Source organism: Cibotium barometz, chromosome 25 (genome assembly GCF_041138505.1).
Source record: "Cibotium barometz isolate CiBa-2024 chromosome 25, ASM4113850v1, whole genome shotgun sequence".
NCBI lineage: Eukaryota > Viridiplantae > Streptophyta > Polypodiopsida > Cyatheales > Cibotiaceae > Cibotium > Cibotium barometz.
In genome coordinates, this window is record NC_141070.1 from 5,780,586 (window position 1) to 5,804,951 (window position 24,366).

Here is a 24,366-nt window from a genome sequence, read left to right on the forward strand (position 1 = left end):
ATATGCATTATTATCTGAACTTTTAATAAGGTTTTTATGCACTGGCTCAAACCTATATATGTGTGTGTGTGTGTGTGTGTGTGTGTGTGTGTGTGTGTGTGTGTGTGTGTGTGTATACATATACATATACATATATATATACATATACATGTATATGTATACACATATACATATACATATACATATACATATACATATACACACACACATATACATATACATATACATATACATATACACACACACACATATATATATACATATATATATGTATATGTATATGTATATGTATATATATATGTATATACATATATATATGTATATGTATATGTATATGTATATATATATGTATATATATATGTATATGTATATGTATATATATATATATATATATATATATATATATATATATGTATATGTATATATATATATAATTTATATATTTAAATGTTTAGCTTTTGTAAGGTAAAGTTTACATAAGCTTTGAATCCAACACTTAGTTCTAGCCATCCCTAATTTCATATGTCTTACACATGGAGTATTTGAAATCACCCAATTACCATGCTACAAAAATTGTGGTAATTAGGCATCCCGAATTTACCACAGAGGGATGGATGGACAATGCTGCTGTTTTAGATATCGCTAATGCCCTCTTGCAATCCACAAAGAAGCATGCATTCATGTAAGGAAATTATCACGGAGAGAGCAGAGAAAAGGTAAGTGATGCTATTATGCAGTTTTAATTACTCTGACACTATTCCTAGAGCTATTATATGTTTGTGGTGTAGGGACATGTCTGATATTTGGATTGTTTCCTTGTTTCTTGAATGGACATAGAGTGTCTCTTTTAGAGGAGATTGTAAAAGAGGTTAATGCAATGCAGGACATGGACATAGAAGGTGTAGAGCTATTGCATGCAGTAGCCAAGCAGGTATATGACCTCAGGCACATCTGATGCAGCAAATGGGGAAGAGGCAAGTGACGTAGAAGAAGAAATTGACGACAATGACAAAGACTATGTGCACTTTTTGAATAGTAGGTTGGAGGAAAACGGGGCCATGGGTGGAGAGCATGGATAGTGTAGGGTGCATTTGAGAGTACATCAAAAGAGGGTGACCAAAGCACAGTGTTGGAAGACAACAAACTTGATGTGATTTTCATTGCTAGGTTTGTGCATCCAAAGAAGGAGGCTGTGCGGATGACTTTCATGGTGATGCGAGAAAGGTAGTGCTGAATGAGTCACGAACCATTATGCCTCATGATGTGCTTACTGTGCAGAGCCTTTTCTAGAAGAGGATACACAAGAAGGGGTTGTAGGTGGATGCGCTTTGAATGTTGGACCAGCCTTGTCAGTGCCTGTTTTGAAGTCAATGCAACCATGGGGGAAGAAGGCTTTGGGAACAGAGTAGGGGTTATGTAAGGGCAAAGAGGTGGTGTACACCGCATAGACTTTCAGTGAAGAAGGTTTAGAAGAGCATATGCAAGAAGGTGTTGCAGGTGGTGCTATGGACGAGAGTGCCATGGACAGAGGTAGAGTCACTTTGAATGTTGGGCCATACATGTTAGTGCATGTTTGAAGGTAGTGCAATCAGTGGACAGAGGTAGAGTCACTTTGAATGTTGGGCCATACATGTTAGTGCATGTTTGAAGGTAGTGCAATCAGTGGACACATCGACATGGGAGGAGAAAGCACTTAGGTAGAGAAAGCACTTCAGAGTAGCCACTAGGTGAAGCGTTACTGATAAGAATCTATGGCCCCTACTTGATCTCATCTATAACACCTTGAATAAAGTAGGGGAACAAGAAGTGTCATTTGAGTTTCTCTTCTCCCAAGAGCAGTGCGCCACAAGAGATGAGTATTGCCACCCATCGTGCGGCTAGATCAACGTCTATTTCAAACCCTTTGCCGTCATGTCTAGATATGCCATTGAGTTTGATCCCAAATACACCTTGATGATTGATGACATAAAGGAGAAGGGTGTGCTGAATCCACCACAGACATGTATTTCACCGCGATGGAGTACAATGGTGACCCTAATAACAATGAGCTCCTAACAATCTTGTTGCCATACTTTCTAGGTTAGCAGAAGTTCCAGCAATGGTGCTTGAATTTCTGAGAGCATACCCATATGGTTTACCACCTATTTCAGGTCGCAGGAGAGAATACCCATATGATTACCACATGTTTCCTGTTTCATGTCGCAAGAGAACAGATTGGTATGTCACTAATAATTTACTGCAACAAACTATAGACACCCATCCAGAGTATAATGATCATATTCTTAAGGAAGTTTTTAAATTGGTATTTGCAAATCCAATGCCAAAGACATGGATGGTTTTGAAAGAAGGTTGAATGCACTCCTAGATGCTACTAGAGAACTCTCTCTCTCTCTCTCTCTCTCTCTCTCTGAGTGTAGTTTTAAAATGTGCTTGACTAGGTTAACTTGAGAGGTTTGTGTGTGTGTGTGCATGTAACAACACAAAAGAAGTGTATGTGGTATAGTAGTACTACTATCTAGAGCTTAGTTCTAATACAAAATGTAGTCTACCAGTAGTTAGGGCAGAGAGAGAGAGAGAGAGAGAGAGAGAGAGAGAGAGAGAGAGAGAGAGTATTGTGCAGGTGACAACATAAAATAAACATTTGTGCAGACTAACACTGATAGGAAAGGAGATTTAGTACTAAAGACCATATTAGGGAGTTTGGGAAAATCCCAATTTCTATTTTGCAAGATCAAAAAATAGGGGGCACGGTAAACCCTTTTACGATTTTGTCAAAACCACCTCATGTGACATATCATTGGAAAGCTCTTGAAGAGTAGGTTCTAAATCCACATCCTCCAAGACAACTTTGGAATTGGTATGCTTAAGATATAGCAAAAAGTAGGTTGAAAAGAAAATTCCCAAAGTAATGGGATTTTCCCAAACTCCCTAATATGGTCTTACTATGTTAGTGTTAAAATAGTATACAGTCTATTATAATAATAGAGAGAGAGAGAGAGAGAGAGAGAGAGAGAGAGAGAGTATTGTGCATGTGACTAACACAAAAGAGGTGTTTGTGCATGCTATTACTGATATAGGTAAAGCAGTTTAGAACTATGCTAGTTCTAAAACAATATACATTCTTTTTATAATTAAGAGAGAGAGAGAGAGAGAGAGAGAGAGAGAGAGAGAGGGTATTACGTAGGTGACAACACAAAAGAAGTGTTTGTGCATAAGGTAGTTTAAAACTATGTTAGTACTAAATAGTGTATTATAATAACTAGAGAGAGAGAGAGAGAGAGAGAGAGAGAGAGAGAGAGAGAGAGAGAGAGAGAATATTGTGTAGGTGACAACACAAAAGAAGTGTTTGCAGACTAACACTAATAAGAAAAGTAGTTTAAAACTATGTTGTACTAGATAGTGTATTATAATAACTAGGGGAGAGAGAGAGAGAGAGAGAGAGAGAGAGAGAGATTATTCTTTATGTGACTAACACAAAAAGTGCTTGTGCATACTATTACTGATATAGGTAAAGTAGTTTAGTACTATGGTAGTACTATCTTAGTACTAAAACAGTATGCATTCTTTTAATAATTAGGAGAGAGAGAGAGAGAGAGAGAGAGAGTACATGTTACAAACACAAAAGAAGAGTGAGTGTAGCCTAATATTAATGGTACTATGCTAGTACTAATATTAATGCAGTGTGTAGTTTATAAGTAAGTAGAGCTTTACTACAGTGCACATGAATGTGTTGAATTATAAGTAGAATGACAATAAAATGTTCAGCATATATGCTGAATTACCATTACTCAGCATGTATTTACAATGTGACACAATAGTGGCAGTCTCGAGGAGAACTGTTACGTGCTAAAGCCCCAACACAGTCTGTGCCTCTATGCTCTTCCCACATACGGCATACGTTAGTGATAGAATCCTCCACGGATTGATCTGAATAGGTGGCCATGATGTATTTATCAGATTCTTCAAAATTTCCGTGCCCTAGAACCGCTCCTACCAGCTTTCCCAAAATGATATTAAATAGACTACAAGGGTGCAACAATACCCCTACACAGATAGGAGGGCCACGAAGTCTTTCCACACACTCATTGCCACTTAAACCAAAGGTAACTCCTTTCGGAGTGCAACAATAAGACGAGGGCTACCTCAGAATCCCAACCTTCTTTCATGAATAATGACTCCTTACAGCCATATCCAGCATCATGTAAGCCATAAAGGGGAATTGTAACACGAAAATCTTAACTATCATGAATACTGATCAAACACAAACATGCCAGAGAAAAGAGTGGAGAGAACAGTCCTGCACAGTAGACCACACTAGGGGCCAGAAGATGGGCTGACCCTCCCACCCCCCCATACTTAGAAAGTGTGGATGAAAGAGATACTAGCAAGATAAGGTTTAGATAAACGTGGAGAGAGAGAGACAAAATATAGCAAAAACTTATTAAGATGCTTAAGCTAAAACAAGGCTTACAATATACCTTTCTCCTCTCACACAATATGAGAGAGAGTTGTTGTGGCACCATTAGCATCATTTAGTTCTGAGGACATAATAGTGGCTTTAGAAAAGTATCACATTTACCAAGTAGGCACTCCAGCTTATGCCATTCTCCTTCGGACAGACTGCAGCCCTCCATAGGTCCCTCACTGATTGGTAAAACATAATGTGTACAATAAATTTTGTTTTCCCTATTGGCGTGCACACCTTTTATTAACAATCACACATGGCCCTGTGTAAGGAGATCACATCTGACCTCATGGTGTTCACTTTGCCCGATGACTCTGATTTCGGCTTGTAACTACCCTGAGGAAAGGATTTACCTTTGCCTCTTTCATTGACTGGCAGCAAAAGCCTGATCTCCTGTATGCATGATGATCTCCATGGGATTTGGGGTTTCCATTCATCAAAGATGGATGTGGGTCCTGGACAAGCTAAGAAAGAAGTTTGACAGGTGGAGAGGAATGCAACAAAGTTTGGCTGGATAGGTGTTGGTCTTGAACACATACTGATTCTAGCCTTAATATACTTTCTCTCATGTTGGCGACCTTCTGACAAAGATCTTAGGAGCTTGGAATCCCTATGCAGAAACGTGACGCCTTGACTTACAAAATCCCTAAAGTTTCTTGGGCCTATTGCGCCCTCCTAAGGTCCCAAGGAGGGCCTCCCAAACATCTTGGAAGTGGTAGATAGGTTAAGCGCAAAGTGGTTGATTAGGAGCCTCCTCTCTCCTTTGTCATCAGACTTGGCTAGATTCCTGCACATGAACCAAACTAAAGCAATTCAAAAGATGGAATAACCTCCTTGGCCATGTTCTCTTCTTTAGTCCCATCTAGATTGTCCCTTTTGGTAGCACATTGATCAAGGTATCTAGAACTCATGGAATATTAGAAAAGGGGAACTTTCAATATCCCCCTAACTATGTCCGAAAGTTAGCATCATGAAAGAGGATTTGGTCTGGTTCTCAGTCCTCCCTGCGGATTTCATCGGGGAGGGTGATTTGAAACAAGCTTACAATATGCAGAGTCGCGATGGACCTTTGGAATAAAAGGCTAAGGACATGAAAATCTCCAAAGGAATTGCAAGAAACTTTTAGACTCTTATAAGGAGACACACAATTTATACTCAATAGGTTGAGCCGGTGGGGCTCAGATTTCTCCCCACTCTTTTAGCTCAAAGGATATTTGTTGATCCATAAAGCTTTCACGTGGGGTAGCGAGCCAAGTCTGCTCCTAATCCCCCCCCGGTAGCCCCTCCATCATCCTTGTACACTGTAAGCTGAGCAAAAGGTGGAACTTGTTGTGGGACATGTGCAAGTGGACTTCAGCTTCACTCATCTGTGGCCGCCGCTTGTCCAGCCCAAAAAGTCCTTCGGTTAATCATGTACAAAGCTGTCTGGACTAGCTATAGAGCTCTTCAATTGGGCTTTCGAGAAGGAATTTGCAAGCGGTGTGGAAAAGTTGAGGAAACCATTGTCCATCTCTTCTTAGGATGTGATGGTAATAGGGAAGCCATTTCCTTTGTGCATATGTGCATCTCATCGGTCTTCAAGGGCCACCTTACTTGGGCAACACATTCTGCCAAGAGTAGTGCCTAACTGCCATACAAAACTGTGGAACGTCATTAGAGCAAAATTCATATGGTCCATCTGGATTATTGCGAGAAATCAAAAAGCGTTTAACAATGTGCTCATAGATGTTTTGCCTTGCATGAGAGAAAGCTTGTATATGTAGGTGAAACTGGTGGTGGCTAATGCCAAATCCAAAATGTGGGAAGTGCATATAAGGACAAGCGAGATGGAGGAAACCATGCATACCCTAATTGTGAAAAGGCAATGCAATGCTCAAATTGCATACGTTAGGGAAGAATCCTGCACAAAAGTTGCGATACTAGCGGAGGAAGGAAAGAATCTTGAGGAAGAAGCGGAAGCAACTAGCCCGATTCATCTTAGATATTGTTATATCCAAAACTGTAGTAGCTATTCAAAAATATAGCTAATATGTAATGGCGCTTCAAGAGGTTTCAGCAAGTTTTGAAGACTTCTCCGAACAAGAAAATAGATTATGCTTTTGATTAGGGAAAAAAAAAACTAAACACAGCTAATTTTGATCAAAAATAAATACGGTTGCATACATTATACTCGAACCTGTAGCTTATAGAACCTTCAGAATCTACAAACTAAACCGCCCTAATGGCTCTCCCGATACTAGTTACTCGGGTGAGCGCATTCGGTGTAGTGGAAGTTATAATTTATGTGCACATTGGCATTCTCTGCTTGGTACTCCTACATTATACCATGCACGTGTGTGCGCGTAGATGCTTTTTTAGCATAAAAAGTAGTTGATGTACACACTAAACAATGCTAACTCAGTAGTAGAGCTCCACAATATAATGTCTTGAGCAGACATTAAACTGGTAAAATACCGGAGTTTCATGTCTTTTCTCCCAGACTATCTCAATGAATCCTATCTCATCTTTGATCCCATACACCTCTAATCCTGACCCTATGTATATTGATCAAATCCATCATAGAATAAATACGTTTTGTGCTGTCAGCACACCATGATCTACTCTGACTCTCACACACACGTACACACCATGCTGCCAAGGCAGTGAAAATAATAATAATGGTTCTTTAGTGTAATTTTCAAAGCGTTGTGATTTTGTATAGCCTTCAATTTAAGAATTCAAAGTTTTGAAATTTTAGTCATAAAACCAATTAACGGCCCGTGTGAGAAGTACTAAGCAAATCCCGTGTGAGAAGTACTAAGCAAATCCCGTTTGTGGCTTGCGGGTAATGTATTCACCTAATTATGGTGGGCCTTAGATGAGAAAGCGTTTCAATTGCCCAAAGAGAATGCATCATATGTGATAATAAATAGATGGTATTGAGCTTAATGTCCGAGAAAGTATTAGATCATCTTGATTTTCAAAATTATGGGGTTAACTGCTGAGAAGCATGCTGCACGAACTGTTGATCAACGCTCTCTAGCAGCCGGCTTGCAATCTGCCCTGCAACAACCTCTCTTCCTTCTGGGATCTGCGAAGTTACACTCAACGCGTCAGACAAATCTTTTTTCCTTCACACCCTGGACTTCAAAAAAGAAAAAACCACTTTTTTTCCAGTTTAACATAAACAGCCCTCTTTTAAAAGAGGGAAATTAGTGCATTTGCATTTCTTGCAAGCATATAATAAATATAGCATCCGTGCACAAAGTTGTCGTCCATCCATCCCCCTGCCACTATAGACCATGGGGTGTGCACTGAAGATTGCGCGCACAAATCTTGACCATCCATCTTCAAAGTAAATTCAGCCCAGTAAACTATGTAGTGTTGAAAAATAGCGTGGTATAAAAGCTTGAAACCACATGGTTCCATTGCTTGAAGGTATAGTATAGGGTAAGATGTTTCCAATGGTGAACCCAAGGTCTCAAGTTGAAATCCGCTTTTGCACATAACATCTTGCTCCAAATTTTTCCAAGTTCCAAACCCAAATTCACCCTCATCCCATGGTGTAAACAACGAAGTAAACCATGATTTGCCGAGTAAACTAGGAAGTAAACTATGGTTGCTTAGTAAACTCCAAAGTAAACTAGAAAGTAAACTATCATCGCTTAGTAAACTAGAAAGTAAACTATGATGGAATTTTTCCAGTTTACTCGGCCGAGCTTACTGGGCCGAGAATTCTTCATCCGACGGCCCGAAAAAGGCGTCACAATTTTGATCAATACCATCCATTGATCTCACCTGACAAGGATCTTTAAGACCCCGTGGTAGATAGTGCTGAGGATCCATCCCCTCACAAACAACTAGATGGGTCCCGACTCCCCAGGAGAAGCTTTGAGTAACTAGCCTAAGGCTGTTTCACACACTACATTGAGCCTTCATCCGAATTAAAAGAATGTGAGCCCAAGCAATGCATGGGTAAGAAGGGTTATTACAACCTTAGCATTCAGCATGTACACATTGTGGTTGTCAATCCTTGCACCATTAGCATGAAGAAGTTCCAGCTGAAGTTCATGCAGCATCAACACGACATTGAGCAAAAGGCTGTGTTGGAGGCAATGCTGGGTCACTTTGATGCTGGCTTCGTCGTCTGTGATCCGAACATCGACTTCTATCTCATACTTTGATGTCATCTGCACACATGTGCTGGTTTTGAGCTGATGACAACCCTCATCAGATGTTACATTCCCGTAACGCCACTACGGGCATTACCACAAGAGGGGACGGCCTCTGGTTCACCACCCAGCCATAGAGGAAGAATGAGGATTGCCCCTCATCCCCCAGGCTATATAGTGTGTGGCCTGCCGTCCACACTAGCCTGGCCGCCCATGACTCCGCATGGGCGTCCTCTCCCACTGAACCCCGGACATGGCCATCCGGTCTGCCGTCGGTCACAGGCATTACAGCCTACGTGACATTACCCCCCCCTTAAGAAGAGTTTTCGTCCTCGAAAACAAACTGGGCAAACCTTTTGGAAATTGCACTACGGCGTTCCCACGTTGCTACTCCTCATCCCTATCTGTCCATTTAACAAGTACCTCCTGGTACACTTTATGTCGGGTTTGTCTGTCACGATACTATAGAATCTTTTCAGATTCATGTGGTATCTTTGGTGGCTCTATCAAGTCCACCAAAATCTCTGGAGAAACTGCGTTCTCTAAGTCGTGAACTGATTTCTTCAGTTTACTGACATGGAAGACAGGATGAACTTGAGAACTCTCCGGTAACTCAAGTTTGTAGGCTACGTCCCCAATCTTCTTAAGGACCTTGAAAGGACCGCAATATCTAGGAGAAAGTTTATCACACTTTCCCGTTTTCATGGTTGCTGACTGTGCAGGAACCTTTAAAAATACAAAGTCACCTTCTGCAAAGGTCACTTGTCTGCGTCCTTTATAGGCAAATGTTTTAGCGCGAACCTGTGCGCTACGAATGCTCTCGCGTGCAGCTTTGAGCATATCATTCATATCTTCAAGGAAATCCTTGACAGATTGAATCTTCTCCTTTTCTAGGCCTACAGCCATCGGAGATCTCGGCTGGAATCCATACATTAACATGAATGGTGTAAATCCAGTCGTTGAATGCTTGGAGCTGTTATAGGCAAACTCCAATAAGGACAAGTACTCTTCCCAATTAGATTGCTTCTTACTAATATAAGAACGCAACATATCCTCTAGAATTTGGTTAACTCTTTCAGTTTGACCATCAGACTCCGGATGATCTGCCGTACTCATACTGAGAGTAGTATCCAACTTTTTGAAGATTTCCCTCCAAAAATGGCTGTTGAACTTTCTATCTCTATCTGACACTATATCTGTGGGGCGGGCAGGCCATATAGCTTGTAGAGATGTTCAATAAAGAGTTTTGCCAACTCTGGCGTTTTAACAGTTTTCTTCGTGGCAATAAACTTTGCCATTTTAGTTAACCTGTCCACTACCACCCACACCGAGTCATTCCCTCGACTCGTCTTGGGTAAACCGGTAATGAAATCCATGGAAATGCTTTTCCATTTCCCTTGAGGAATCTCCAACGGATGGAGTAGTCCTCCAACCTTAAGACGTTCATGTTTATTGACCTGGCACTTACTGCATTTCAGCACATAAGTCTGGACGTTCTTAAACAAACTAGGCCAATAAAACTGTCTTTTTACTAGTGCATAGGTCTTCTGAATCCCAGGGTGACCCGCACTTGGACTATCAAAACTATACCCCGAAGACTCGGTTAGTTTCTCCGGACTAACTCTCGCTTCGCTACCCGCCGCACCTACGGCCAGTCTCTCCGGACTAGCATTACGTGCCGGCGAGGAAGGTGGGCGAGGCTGTGACAAAGTGCATACGCGTACAGCGCGCCAGACCTCTGTAAAGATAGGATCATGCTCACACAAGCCATGATTTGGTATTTCAACCAAAATCTTAAGGCAAATTTCATGCCTTATTTTGCATCATGTCATTAGCACAGAAGCTAATGTACTGGAGAGCACTCTAGTAGCGCAAGTTCTTAGACCATGCTACTAGATATTTGTAGACTACGCTACCATGTTGCATCACCAACTTGTTAAAACTTCTCCTTGGAAAGCTCTACGGCCATAGGAGAAATAAACTAGAGCCAATCTAATCATGCATCACAAGGATCAGTTCCAAGGTTGAGAGATACTTTCTCTCTTAGAGTAACCTCTTTGCACAAGCATATGCTCTAGAATCTTGTTGAGTTTCTAACTACCATCAATCTACGGATGGTTAAACTCCACTCTAACTCAGAGTAAATGTAACTTTTTTGAAAATTTCCATTCAAATATAACAATCAAACTTCCTATCTCTTATGCCATACTATATATGCGAGCAGATCATATAGTATGTGGAGATGTTTGATAAAGATTCTTGCACCACTATGGGTGTCTGGAATTACATCCATTCACTTACAACTCTTTGTTGCTATTACCAAACATATCCCTTCAAGTATTGTCTCGACTCACACAACTATTCGAGTTTATGTGATATTTGAGGATATCCCTCCTTTCCCTCAAGAAAGGTTTTTGTCCTCAAAAACTCTACTGTCAAGCGGACTACGCGCTAGTATCATAGGTCCAAGAACAAATCTAGACCATGTTTAATATCATATGTTATATCTTGAGTCCTTCCAAGAAACTTTTAAACATCTTGCAACGAAGATGTGGTATAGTGTCTACGCACATATGGTGGTACTATTGATAAACTGCTTTGCAACATATCAGTGGTTTCACACTTGTAACAAAGTGCTTCATTGTTGCATATTATCACCCTTCATAAGCGGTTACACACTTATGAATCGTTTGGGTGGGTTGTACCATCTATCAAGAAAAATTCCAAACTACTAATAACCACATTATCAATCCACAGATAATGACTGAGCTTTCTGCGAAGCCATAGGTTGCTAGATAATTGATGGTAATTACACAAGCCCAATGTCTCATTACATCATACATTCAATATAAATGTAAACATCACAGTACTTCGTGATGATGAACTTAGGAATTTCATCCTATCCCTGTTTGGTGTTGGTATGAAGTATAACTATGAGAACATTATTTGCTGCCTCCTCATTATAGCGGCAAAGCTACCTACCCATCACAGGTGGCAATCTCTACCAAGCTATAACCAATGACAAGCAAATAAACGAGTACTTTTGTAAGAACTTCATAACCATATCTCACACCAAACTCATAATCACTACGGATTAAATGCCAGGGTTTGCAAAATTGAATGTTATCTGATAGGTAGAGGGGATCATCAAACTCCAGATGACCTCGACAACTCACTAGGACTAGTGATGTGTAACTTTTAAGTTACTCCACTTTCTTGCTTATTCCATACCATCGAACAAATCGGTCCCTCGATTTGAGCAACGTCAACATAATTATGAGTACCTCGATACTCATGTATTGTGGTTCGGTAATGTAAAATGTTGATCTAGAGTATCTTTCACTCGAGGATCTTAATTTTATTAGCAGCTATGTATTAGTAGTGAGTAACTACGTACCCACTATCATCACACTAGTAGCTCCATACTAGTCTGTGATGAGTAACTCCGTACCCAATGGCGTACCTCCCCCGAGTGGGAGTACCATATACAAATCATCTATAACAAGATGATTAAGTCACTTGCTGCTAAGAAGTGACTACACAAATTGACCCCTCCATTGCACATTGCAGTACAATATCTGGTATTACAACACAAATTTTTGGACGTCCTTATCATAGAGGTCAACTTAAAAACTAGTGCATAGGTCTTGTGGAGTCTCGGCTGACCTAACCACACCACTGGTGACTTCCTACAAAAAATGTGGCGCCGAAGTCACCACCTATGTACTTTAACTCCGTAAAGTACATGGTCTTCATCTATCATTTATGGAAAGTTGTAAAACATTCCTGCGATGGATTTTTATCACCCTAAAATTATTGTGCACTATTTTAGTGTGAAGAGCTTTTTTCCTGGGTACCATGGTTCACCCCAAGCTCATCTTTTGCTAAATTCTCCGATTTAACAAAGATATGTCTGCCTCCGAACATTCCAGTTCAGCCCCAGACTTTGAGTTTACTTCTTAACACTCCGGTTAAGTCAAAACTCACCAGATATACTAGGATTTACCCGCTAAGCTCTCCGGCTTAGCCTTCTATCCTAACTCAGCCCGAGTTTATGTACACTTCATATGTCAGATCCGATACTAACAACAACCAGGCTCATCTGGAGTGAGATACTACTCACTATTGCCATGTAAAACCTTATTAAATCCTAGAAATGCTCCACTCATTTCCCAGGGGTCAGACGACTTATAGGGTTTACACGCACATGAACTTTGTAAGCAAAATAGCCTGTCATGCAATATTACAATTGCTTATGTAGGAAAGTAATATATTTCCCAAATTTATATGGTAGCAACTAAAATGTGCTCACAATCGCACACTTATGTTGAACATAGGCAAGACTACGCTTGCAAAATGCTATAGGGTGTCCCCCATGCATGAAATTGTCCAACCAAACTAGTCTTACTGCTAACCTCTAGATTTAGATCACTCCGGAACTAAATCACTCTGTTAGCACTAGTACATCATCATGGTCTTGCTACCTAGAGCTTCTCCGAACTCTGTAACTGGGTTTTATCCCAACTTATGGCTATATTTGGTAATTTTCAAAGTTCAAATTTTATCTTGCACACTTTATCACTACAGACAAGTGTACATACAGACTTGCCAAAGAGTCAAGTTACATGCACAAGCCTTGGCGTCCCATTCCACCAAGACTACAATCGATTCCGTGAGAATTTGATGTCCCATACCATCAAATTACCATTAAACCAATTGATGTGACATATAAAAAGGCTCTTTCCCCCCTCGAAAGATCACCACAAACTCTCGAGCAGTGGGATGTCGACGCATGGCTATAAAATGAAGAGAAAACCATGCTAGTAAGTTTAAGAACAGTTCTCTTCGTCGATCAACATCTATAAGGGCATTGAGCATTACATCTGAGGACTATACCCCTTCAGATTTACCTTTGATTTGTACAAATCAATCCTAAATCTGCTATTATTATCTAGGCGTACGCTAATCCTTCAGATTAGTACTTCTAGATAAACCATTCAGTTGAGTACTGCTAGCAACACTACTAGCCCCGTTATCCCAAGTAACACACCCCTTAGGGATTACTTTTACCAGGCAATCACGTGACTAAATCAAACTAGTCACTAATCTCTAGGCCCAAGTAGTGACACTATTTTGTTACTACCAACAAGGGCCAGCTTGCCTCTACGGGCCAAAGCCTTTTGTTGCTACAAACAGTAAGCAACTTGTTTGGACACAAGTCATAACCACATCAAGACTACGCTTGTACATGGTTCTCATTTGCCAAAGATTATCACAATCTTCTAGCATCTGTTAAAAGATTGTGAATGGTTATGAGCACTACGGCTCAATTAGGCTTACCTTGATTTCTCGTGATAAGCACTTCGTCTAATTTGGGCACAATTGACGCCATGCCGGTCTTAGCCCAAGTAAAATACACCGCGGTTTCAGATTTACACTATAGCTAAACTACGTGACTTTGATGGTCAATACTAAGTGTATGCTCAGCTTAAATTTAGTCTCTCCGAACCAAATGTGTGATCACCACATGTGTTATACTCGAGGCGCTACGGCCATAGACGTGTTCACTAGGCACAACGGCCATAGAACGTCTCTCTCTCGAAGGACTCGGCACTACGGCCGTGGGATTTGTCTCTCTTAGCGGGCCGGCCCTCGCCGGTTCGGGCGTGGCCGCCCGCCCATGGGGAGTGTCCACACGATTGTGGCTGGCCTCCCGATGCCAGCTGTGCGCTGGGCATGCCCATATGTGGTATCAAGGGCTGGCCGCCCGTTATTTTCATTATTCATAAAAATGAATAATTAAAAATATATTTTAAAAAAATAAATGGTTTTTTTTAACCTTTTTTTTTATAAAATATGCGTGGCGTTTGCTGGGTTGGTCGGTTGCCTGGCTGGCCGCCCACTGGGCGCCTAAGGCTGGCCGCCCGCCTGCCTGGCCGGCTGGCCGCCTGAGCTGGCCGCCTAGCTGGCCTGGCCTGTGCAGCCGCCCCTGGCTGGCCGACGCCGGCGCTGCCGCTTGGCTGACTGGCCGCCGCCTGGCTGGCCTGGCCGGCCACCGGGGCTGGCCGTGGCTCTGGCCCCTGGCCGCTGAGGCTTTTCACCCACACAAATGGCGCACGCAGCAACAGGGCTGGGGCTGCTCTTCGCCCCCCCCCACTCAACGCAAGTCATGGGGTTCTTCAACGCAGCCGTGGGGCTGGTGTCCGCCCCCCTTCAAACGTGGTCTTCGCCGCCTTCAGCAACATTCGCCGGCGGTCGCTCTTTGCCTGGGTGTTTTTGCTTCACACACAGCAGGCTCCGTGGGTTCTACGCCCCCACCAACCGCACTCCTGGGTTCTACGCCTCCACCCACTCGACGTGGTCACTGGTGGGCTGCTCTTCGCTGACAATGGGGCTGGTTTCGCCCCCCACCCCCACACACGGTGTGGTCTGCGCCCCCCCCACCTCTACACACACAGGTCCTTCGCGGACAGTGGGGCTGCTCTAGCAGTCGTGGGGCTGGTGTCACTTCCCACGCACAGTAGTGGGCTCTCGCCCCTCGCCCCCCCCCACTCCCACACACAGCATACAGATAGGCGATTCTCTCCTACCAAAAGAATTACCATTTCAACGCAGAGAGACAAAACAAAACGAATTTCGCTTACCTCCATTACTTGCTGTGTGTGACGGGGAGAGAGAGAGAGAGAGAGAGAGAGAGAGAGAGAGAGAGAGAGAGAGAGAGAGAGAGTTCTTCCCCTCCATTCTTCCATGGCCGCCTCCCTCCACACCCTCCATTCCCGATAAGGATAAGGAGACGAATGGTCGAAAACCATCGACGAGTGGGCTCCGGTCCCCCGGTCACGCGCGGGCTCTGACAATCCCATCGAACCATGCTCTGATACCAGTGTTACATTCCCGTAACGCTGCTACGGGCATTACCACAAGAGGGGACGGCCTCTGGTTCACCACCCAGCCATAGAGGAAGAATGAGGATTGCCCCTCATCCCCAAGGCTATATAGTGTGTGGCCTTCCGTCCACACTAGCCTGGCCGCCCATGACTCCGCATGGACGTCCTCTCCCACTGAACCCCAGACATGGCCATCCGGTCTGCCGTCGGTCACAGGCATTACAGCCTACGTGACATCAGAGATGAAGGTATGCTGCCTCCTCTCACATGATCTCACCTCGCCACTGTTTTTTCTGTTCTCCGCGCCATCATCCCCCACTTTCCTTCTCTTTGGATCCCTCAACTGCTTCACATGTTGTTGCAGCTCTTGCACTCTCTCCTTTAGCACTTTCACATGATCAATGGAATCCTGCACAATAGATGCCCTGTCTGCCTGCAATACAGCATCATTAGAGCAGACTTTGAGTAAAAAAACCCTTAAGAAAGCCCCTTGCATGCATTAGCCAAAAAGCTCATCAAGACACATGCTCTTTTACACTCTCTTGCAACTCACCCGATTACTAAATAGGCCTTTGATTAGAAACTACCTATTTGCTTATTCAGAAACCTTAATGGGGCTAGACTCTTGAAGGTGCCCAATTGCTAAGTTTAGTAAAACCATGGGCTAACATGGAGGCAGCTACATTTTGCCAAATTAAAAAGTATGGAAGCCATTAGAGCTTGAGGCAAAGCTAAGTACCTTAGTTGGGTTGGGGATCAAAGACCTCAAAGCTTGGTACTTCTCATTCAGAAACTCTCTTCTCTGTCTCTCTGTCACGAAATGGCTAGTAGGTAGGACCTTCTTTGCATGACCAACCGTAGGTGAGGCCAAATCTTCATCGTTGGAGTGGGTGCCGATTGAGGTCTGCTCAAAGAGAAGGACATGGCCAGGGATAAATTTGGAGGGCTTGTTCAAGGCATGCCTGAGAGAGGCCCTCTTTGCCCTCTGTAGAGAAAAGATGGAGGATTTCTTCGGTTGGGGCCACTCGGAGCAAAGGGGAGGCAGAGTCATGTCCTTGGTATGGGTTATAAGAGTGCTGAACAATTTGCTGGAGTTCATCAACCTTGATGGATTCATCAATGGGCGCACCATGGCTTGATCCAGCAGAGAAGCATAGCTCTGATGGCCTTGATCATCATCATGGGCATGATGATGATGGTGCTGTTGATCATGTGGATGGGGATGCTGCTGTTGTTGATCATGATGATGATGCTGTTGATCATGTGGACGCTGCTGAAGATGATGTTGTTGCTGGTGATGATGATGAGGATCATGTTGCTGGCTTTGCCGCTGCAAGAGCAGCATATCTTGCAATGCATAATGGCCGTGTTGCTCTCCTCCTCCTCGTTCTCCTCCTCCTGCCGCTGCTGCTATCATCTCTAAGCTAGGATTGCGATTAGTGTGGTGTGTGAAGGGCTTCTGCTGCAGAAGCTCTTGCAGCACTAGGCTGGTGCAATTGTCTTGCTCTAGAGCAATGTGCAGTAGCTGGTGTCTCAAGTGCTTTGTTGGTGGGTGTAACAGGAGGAGGAGAAGGTAGGTTTTGATGGTGAGCTGCAGGCATCGCTCAACTGAGGACCAAATTAGCGTCCAAAAATGTTCAATTAAGACGGGGAGGGAGGATGCATGCATAGGCACTCTCAAAAGGGCAAAAAAGCATATTAATACTGAGTAGAAACAAACTCAAAGTTGCGCGTTCACACTATCATAACCACTTTGGGGTCTCTTTATCAGGTCCCCCAATGGTCATTGTGGTAGCCTTTATATGAAGAATATGATAGTGAGACCGCCAATTCAATCCACATAGAGGAATGATGAAGAACACGTTAGTGAGACTGCAAATTCCATCCACACCATGGGATTAAAGATATCTAAAATGAATTGTGTGCCAGTGTACATTGAATGATACTAAAGGTATAATTTACTTGTTTTAAAAAAAAATAGGAGGAGGGAAAAAACACCAACAATTGGATGGATTGAAGAAAAACACTAACAACCTATTTCATTTTTGCTAATCCCAATGCTTGTTTAAAATAAAGCACGCAAAACACTACTAGTGCACCCTAGAAAGCTTAGCCTTGCTATTAAATATTCTAATAATGAGTATCTCAAGTTTTAAAAGGGAAGATGCACCTCAACTTGATCTCTACACCACTTATGACTCACATTAAGTAAACTATAAAGGCCTTAGCTTAACTCTACACCATGATATAAACAATAAACACAACATATGTTGATGTTATGATATAGAGCTCGCACACTCCCTAGCTAACCTCTCTTCCATGATGTTGATATATATAATGATGAATAAATAACTCTCATGCACTCTATTATAGCCAACTTTAAGTTGTCTAAGGTATCATTTAAGGGAAAGCTTATTTTTGAACAAAGAAACAACATACACTAAAACCATCTCATGAAATGAGTGAAAACTACAAGTGTGTTCCAATTATCAAAATAGAAAGTCATCGTCGAGATGATTATCTTTACTCTAAGTAAAAAGTAGCAACCTCTCAATTTAGTTGGTGCAAAGTTTGTCATATTCTCTTTTCAAGTTGAGAAGACATCTCCTTTTTCAGTTCAAGAGCACATCAAGATGTGATATGTCAGGTTTTTGGCTCCCATTGATCATACATGATCTCATTGACATTCTTCAAAGTAAGCACATCTCTCTCTCTCTCTCTCTCTCTCTCTCTCTCTGTCTCTCTCTCTCTCTCTCTCAGGTTTTTGGCTCCCATTGATCATACATGATCTCATTGACATTCTTCAAAGTAAGCACATCTCTCTCTCTCTCTCTCTCTCTCTCTCTCTCTCTCTCTCTCTCTCTCTCTCTCTCTCTCTCTCTCTCGCACACACACACACACACACACACACACATGCTTATCCCTTTGTGATCATCAAGTACATTATGTAGAAGGACTACATATTAGAGCAGCAATCAACTTGATAAAGTACATTACTTGGAATGACGTAGTACATATAAGAGAAGCAATCAACCTCATGATTGAAATTCTAAACATTGCATCTAGCTACTTTGAGTTCTAGTTCCTTTTGACATTCTTCAAAGTGAGCACTTCTCTCTCTCTCTCTCTCTCTCTCTCTCTCTCTCTCTCTCTCTCTCCCCACATGCACACACACATGTTCATCCCTTTATGCTCATAAAGTACATTACTTAGAAGGACTACATATCATAGAAGCAATCAACCTCATGATTATTTTTTGTGATGAATCTTATGCTAAACGTTGCATCTAGCCTACTTTGAGTTCCAATTCTTTTTGGAGATTCAAGCTCATGGCCACTCTACTTTTTTTTCATGCATCTGATGGTGGTGACAAAAAGATATTTAAACCCTCTATGGATGGTTTCCTTGTTTGTTTTTAAATTTGAAGTGCAAGTGCAATTCGAAACACACACACACACACCACCACCACCATATATATCCCATTTACAACATACCACATCAACCCGCTAATGGGGTTCAAACCTATGACATCATGCTAGGTTACCAAACACCTTATTGAATTGAGTAAATGATTGTTGGTGGTTTGCTTGTTTTCACTAAGAGCTATTTAATATATTAAAGTGTCATGGGTTAAACTCTGGCTCCCTTCTTGGTAGTAGAGTATAGCAGTTACTTGGGCAAGGGGCCACATTGGAAGCTTACATGCAAATTCCAGATTCATGCTCTTTGAAACACACATACACTTCTTCATTCTTTGTATATATGGTGGTTCTTAGATAGTCTCAAGAAGTTTGAACTAGCATACACTTCTCCATTTCTAACAAATTTTTTAAATAAAAAAAGAACATTATATTACAATAAACAAAACCTTTCATCAATTTATATGTCCCTGATTTCTCTTTGCCTTTGATAACATGGAATTGGATGGAGCTCTCTTTGGGAGTGGGCAGAAAGTTGCCAAGACTCCTTCCATAACAAAATATGAATCACTCATTGACTTTAACAAATATAATCTTTCCAAGATAGTTTATACTAGTATATCAAGGCTTTTGAAGTTTTCCCTCTTGATTTGCTAAATAAGAGTTTACACAGGTACGTATATTAAAATGGGCACCTTTTAACTTATAAGTGTGAAATCTAATCGCATCCTTTTTTAATGACTATTCAAATTCATTATTATCATTTTATTCATAAAAACACATGATGCAAACACTATTCAAATTCATTATTATCATTTTATTCATGAAAACACATGATGTAAGCACATAAGTATATTAAAATGGGCACTTTTTAATTTATGAGTGTGAAATCTAGTCCCATCCTTTTTTCATGACTATACAAATTCATTATTATCATTTTATTCATAAAAACACATGATGCAAACACTATTCAAATTCATTATTATCATTTTATTCATGAAAACACATGATACAAGCACCCAATATAAGAGAATGCATCGAAGAAAGCGGAAGGGTGCCTGATTGGGGCATGCAAAGAGAAAGTGAAAAAATAAAAGAGAAATTGTCTTTATGGCCTTCTCAAGTGAAAGAAGACAACTTATGTCAAGATTTTGGCTTATGGGCATTTTTCAATTCATTTGTAAATAGTGATAAATAAGTCTATGTGGTTAAAAAATATAAAATAGGCTTAGCAAGGTTATCCATAAGAGTGGCATGCTTCTAATTTTTTCAAACACCTTGGCCTCCTCTCTATTTGGAAGTGTTACCAGGTTCAATTAAATGAACTTGAAATCTCCTTTCCCACTCTACCTTGTCCTTCAATGATGAAGAATGTTTATGACTCGTCTATATCACTTCATTATGTACAAGATGTTGGGATGGAAAAATGGCATGTAAATATGATGGTGAGAAATCATACACACTCTATATAAATCAAATGAAGCAATCTATCATTTCATGTTAACATTTCTTGGTGGTCTTGGATGAAGTGTTGTCAACAAGATGAAAATCCTATTATTTGAACAGCTCCATGTGGATTCGAAGAACAATATATATATATATATAATTCGGATCATGCGTTTGTAGTACCAAAGTGCTGCTCTGCAGATATGGTGCGCTACTTGCCAACAAACATCAGGTATGCCCGTATTTGCTCCGTGAAACCCTTTCCATTGACTTACTTTCATCCATGCGCCCCTCTATACGTGAGCTACTTCTATCGCTTGTTCCACCCAAAGGCCCTAACATACATACATACATAGATACATATATATATATATATATATATATATATATATATATATACATGTGTGTACATGTATATGTGTGTGTGTATGTGTGTATTAAATGTGCACATGTACATGAAATGCAAATAAACAAATACATACATACACATCTCTCGTGGAGAGAGAGAGAGAGAGAGAGAGAGAGTGCATACATATGGATGTACAAATATGTCACTACCTAGAACCATGGCGAGAAAAGTCTTTAAGGATTTCTTTGCTCTTTGTCCTAGGGCATGTGTACATCAGCATAAAGCCAACCATCCCATACTTGCCTCTTACTACCCCAACACAACAAATCCTTCTCGTCCTTTCATCCATGTAATATTTTGAATTGATAGATCAACAAAAAAGTCTTTGCCATGAATAAAGATGCAATTATTGTAAATAAGTGGTTGTAACTCATGGCATTAAATCCACCAGTTGTTGCTTACAAGCATCCATGTGGATAAAAGGAAAATCTTGCTTACTTAGACATAACACTATTGTAGATTAAATGGGTAATCCTAATATGGGATTGATCATGGTGATAGACACAAGATTAAGGTGGATTATACCACACTAAAAACATGACTAGAGTGAGAGAGATTACACACTCAACACAAGTTCTCTATTGCATATCACCAATGAACCATACAATGATATAGGCCTTCTAGCCTTATCCCACTTCACACATCATCATCCATGTGGCACTTTCTTTTTCGCTCTTTTGGTCAACACTCACACACCATACAATATCACATGTGGCATTCTTATCTTACCACAATATCTTGCACCTCTAGGGTGCTTTCCCACATACACACAACACCGCGATTACATCTCTCAACACCCCCTCTTAATCGAGGTGTTCCACAACTCACCCATCACCCATATCAATGTAGCATTGCACAATCACAACCGCTACCCCTCAACACTCCCCCTCAATGATACATTGAAGTGTTAGCCCCAATGAGCGTGTGTGTGCGTGTCTACCATCTTAGACACCGAGTCCATTTTGATTCGACTCGCTCACAGTGGAACCACTGAGTCCGATTTAAACGTAGAAGTTTGGGTGGGAACCAATCCATGCGCACACACCCTCCACGTGCATCGCTCATGCACACATCACGACAACCATTTTGAGCTTCTCGAGGAGCTCGAGCAGAGGGCAATCCTCATACCAATGGGTGATTATAAAAAGTTCTCGTTTTGAGCATGCATGCTTGGCCATTATCAGTTGTGGGGAGAATAAAATTTACAAAGTCTTTTAGCCAAAGTCGGGGAGGGTACCCTGAACTAGCTCTTAAAAGCCTTGTGTGTGAAATTGGCCTTAGCCAGCAAATGAGTGCCTACCCTTTTTTAAACAAAATAAACAAGTATGAAGCTTTAATTTTAACTTTGGTAAACAAGCTTCAAAGGAGTGTGTGAATAGGCCTCAACTTCATAAGGCTTAACTAAAGCCTATATTTTCTTAAAAAAAGAAGAAGAAAAAAATGAATCTTTCTCTGCTACGTGACATCTTTTCTGCACCGCATATCCTCCTTGCACACAGCACCATACTCTGTATAGAGGGGTGTTGAGAGATGTAATTGTGGTGTTGTGTGTATGTGGGGAAGCACCCTAGAGGTGCAAGATATTGTGGTAAGATAAGAATGCCACATGTGATATTGTATGGTGTGTGAGTGTTGACCAAAAGAGTGGAAAAGGGAGTGTCACATGGATGATGATGTGTAAAGTGGGATAAGGCTAGAAGGCCCATATCATTGTTTGGTTCATTCATGATATGCGATAGAGAACCTGTGTTGAGTGTGCAATCTCTCTCTCTCTCTCTAGTCATGGAGTTTTTAGTGTGGTATAATCCACCTTAATCTTATGCTTAATCTTGTGTCTATCACCATGATCACTCCCATATTAGGATTGTTAACGTGGTATCAGAGCTTGGGTGGGCTCTTGGTCATGGTGAATATCTATGTAAAGTTTTCTTGTTTATGATTATTTGATTAAGCATTTCATTATGTATTAGCCCTCGTCGCTACACTTCAGAGTAATCATTTTGTCTCGTTTGCTTCCTGATTGCTTCATTTTGATCAGTGAAAACTCCTCTCTCTCTGTCTTTGTCTCTCTCTGTCTCTCTCTCTCTCTCATGGCTTCATGGTGCGGCCTGCACAAAAAACGAAAGCACAAAATTTTGAATCCTCTAATTGGCAAGCAAAGGTTAGTCATCAGAAGCATGAAGAACACCCTTGCCTCTTCCCTACCTAGGCTAGTCATCCATCACCTGCAAGCAAAAAGGCTCATGCCTCAGTTTAATCTTCCCTTCACTTCTCTGTTCCGGCTATCATCCCTCTACTGTCATGCTCCTCTCGAGCTATCATGGCCAGCTCCAAGTTTGAAGCCTTCTTCTCTGAGCTATAAGGTCTACGGTTTGGCCTGTACCTTCTCTTTTTGCAAACTCAACGCCACCTGGGTCAACTCCTTCCTCACCAAGTTTTGTGCAAAAGATCCTCTCAGCTTTAATGGAGACCTTCGCCTCCACAGTTTGTGCATGGCTCTCTCCCACTTCACCTGTCTACGAGAGTGATGTTTCTGTGTCTCCTCCTCTCAAGACGGCTACCTCCATAGCCTGCACTAATCAATGGCTCCTCCTTTGTTGGCCCTCACAATGACAAGCATGAAGAGTTCTACTACACAGCTAGACTAAGACCCAGGAAGATTTGATGCAAGAGCTCCAAGAAGCTCTGCATAGTGATATGACTTCAACTCTCCACTTGGTTCTTCATTATGCTGCTGGTCTTGCTGCCTACTGAATTTCTCTTTGATTTTCCTACCATGTCTAGAATTTTGATGACCTTTAGCTGCCTCAATCGAAGCTTCACAAAGGCTCTTCTTGTAGAGCCTTCTCTATTCTCACACCTTCATCTTCAAGTTGTTGCCATTTTCTTCCACTACATTGACTAAGCTCTCATTGAGCTCCAAAATTGCATGCTCTCTAGTGTGTTGATGCATCTTCTTTTCCTCAATTAACAAACCTCAATCATGAGGTTTTTTATGGTCACTATCATGACCTTTGTGAGCTCCGAATTGAGCTCCAAATTGTAACTCTCCTTGCCGCTAAAGTTTGCCTCCTTAACCTTCAAGTTGAGGTTTTCGAGATAGCCATTGACATGGCCTCTATGAGCTCCAAAATTGAGCTCCATGATGTGTATGCTTCATCCCCACACACCATCTTCAAGGGTGCTTCTTCAAAGTGGCTTCTCACAAGAACCAAGGTGCAAACAAATGTGAAAGATCCAAAGGCTTCCACCAAACATTGCCCATACTTCATGAGCATACCAATGAGCATCTTCCCTTTCCAATGTGCTCAACCATGGACTTCTTCCAAGCCCATACCGCTTGTCCCTTCTTAGACAAGCATTGCACCAAACATTGCCCATACTTCATGAGCATACCAATGAGCATCTTCCCTTTCCAATGTGCTCAACCATGGACTTCTTCCAAGCCCATACCGCTTGTCCCTTCTTAGACAAGCATTGCACCTATTACACTCTTTGCCCAAATGCAAAGAACCATGGGATCTTCTCATCCCATAAATTAGTAACCCTTCTTTGAAATATGAGCATTCTTCTGTGCTCAAACACCAAA

At 41.6% G+C, this 24,366-nt stretch overlaps 1 protein-coding gene across 2 annotated transcripts; it reads right to left on the bottom strand.

The window, feature by feature from the left end:
- Window positions 1-7,252: 7,252 nt before the first annotated feature.
- On the bottom strand, window positions 7,253-17,159 carry LOC147624182 (transcription factor bHLH61-like). 2 transcript variants are annotated; one of them, XM_086819125.1, is made up of 2 exons: window positions 16,243-17,159; window positions 7,253-7,535 (listed from the first exon to the last, which is right to left on the bottom strand). In XM_086819125.1, the coding sequence occupies exons 1-2, from the start codon at window positions 16,918-16,920 to the stop codon at window positions 7,431-7,433; spliced, it is 783 nt and encodes a 260-aa protein (XP_086675251.1). In that variant the 5' UTR covers window positions 16,921-17,159; the 3' UTR covers window positions 7,253-7,430. The 2 variants fall into 2 exon arrangements, with proteins under 2 accessions (XP_086675251.1, XP_086675250.1); XM_086819124.1 differs by lacking the exon at window positions 7,253-7,535 and adding an exon at window positions 15,619-15,936.
- Between the last annotated feature and the right edge of the window lie 7,207 nt (window positions 17,160-24,366).

Bases quoted from the DNA above. Each gene is read 5' to 3' on its own strand.
- LOC147624182 (XM_086819124.1), bottom strand. From the start codon at position 16,920: ATGATAGCAGCAGCGGCAGGAGGAGGAGAACGAGGAGGAGGAGAGCAA. The intron at 15,937-16,242 runs GTACTTAGCTTT...GCTGTATTGCAG, and splicing joins TGATCCCCAACCCAACTAAG to GCAGACAGGGCATCTATTGT.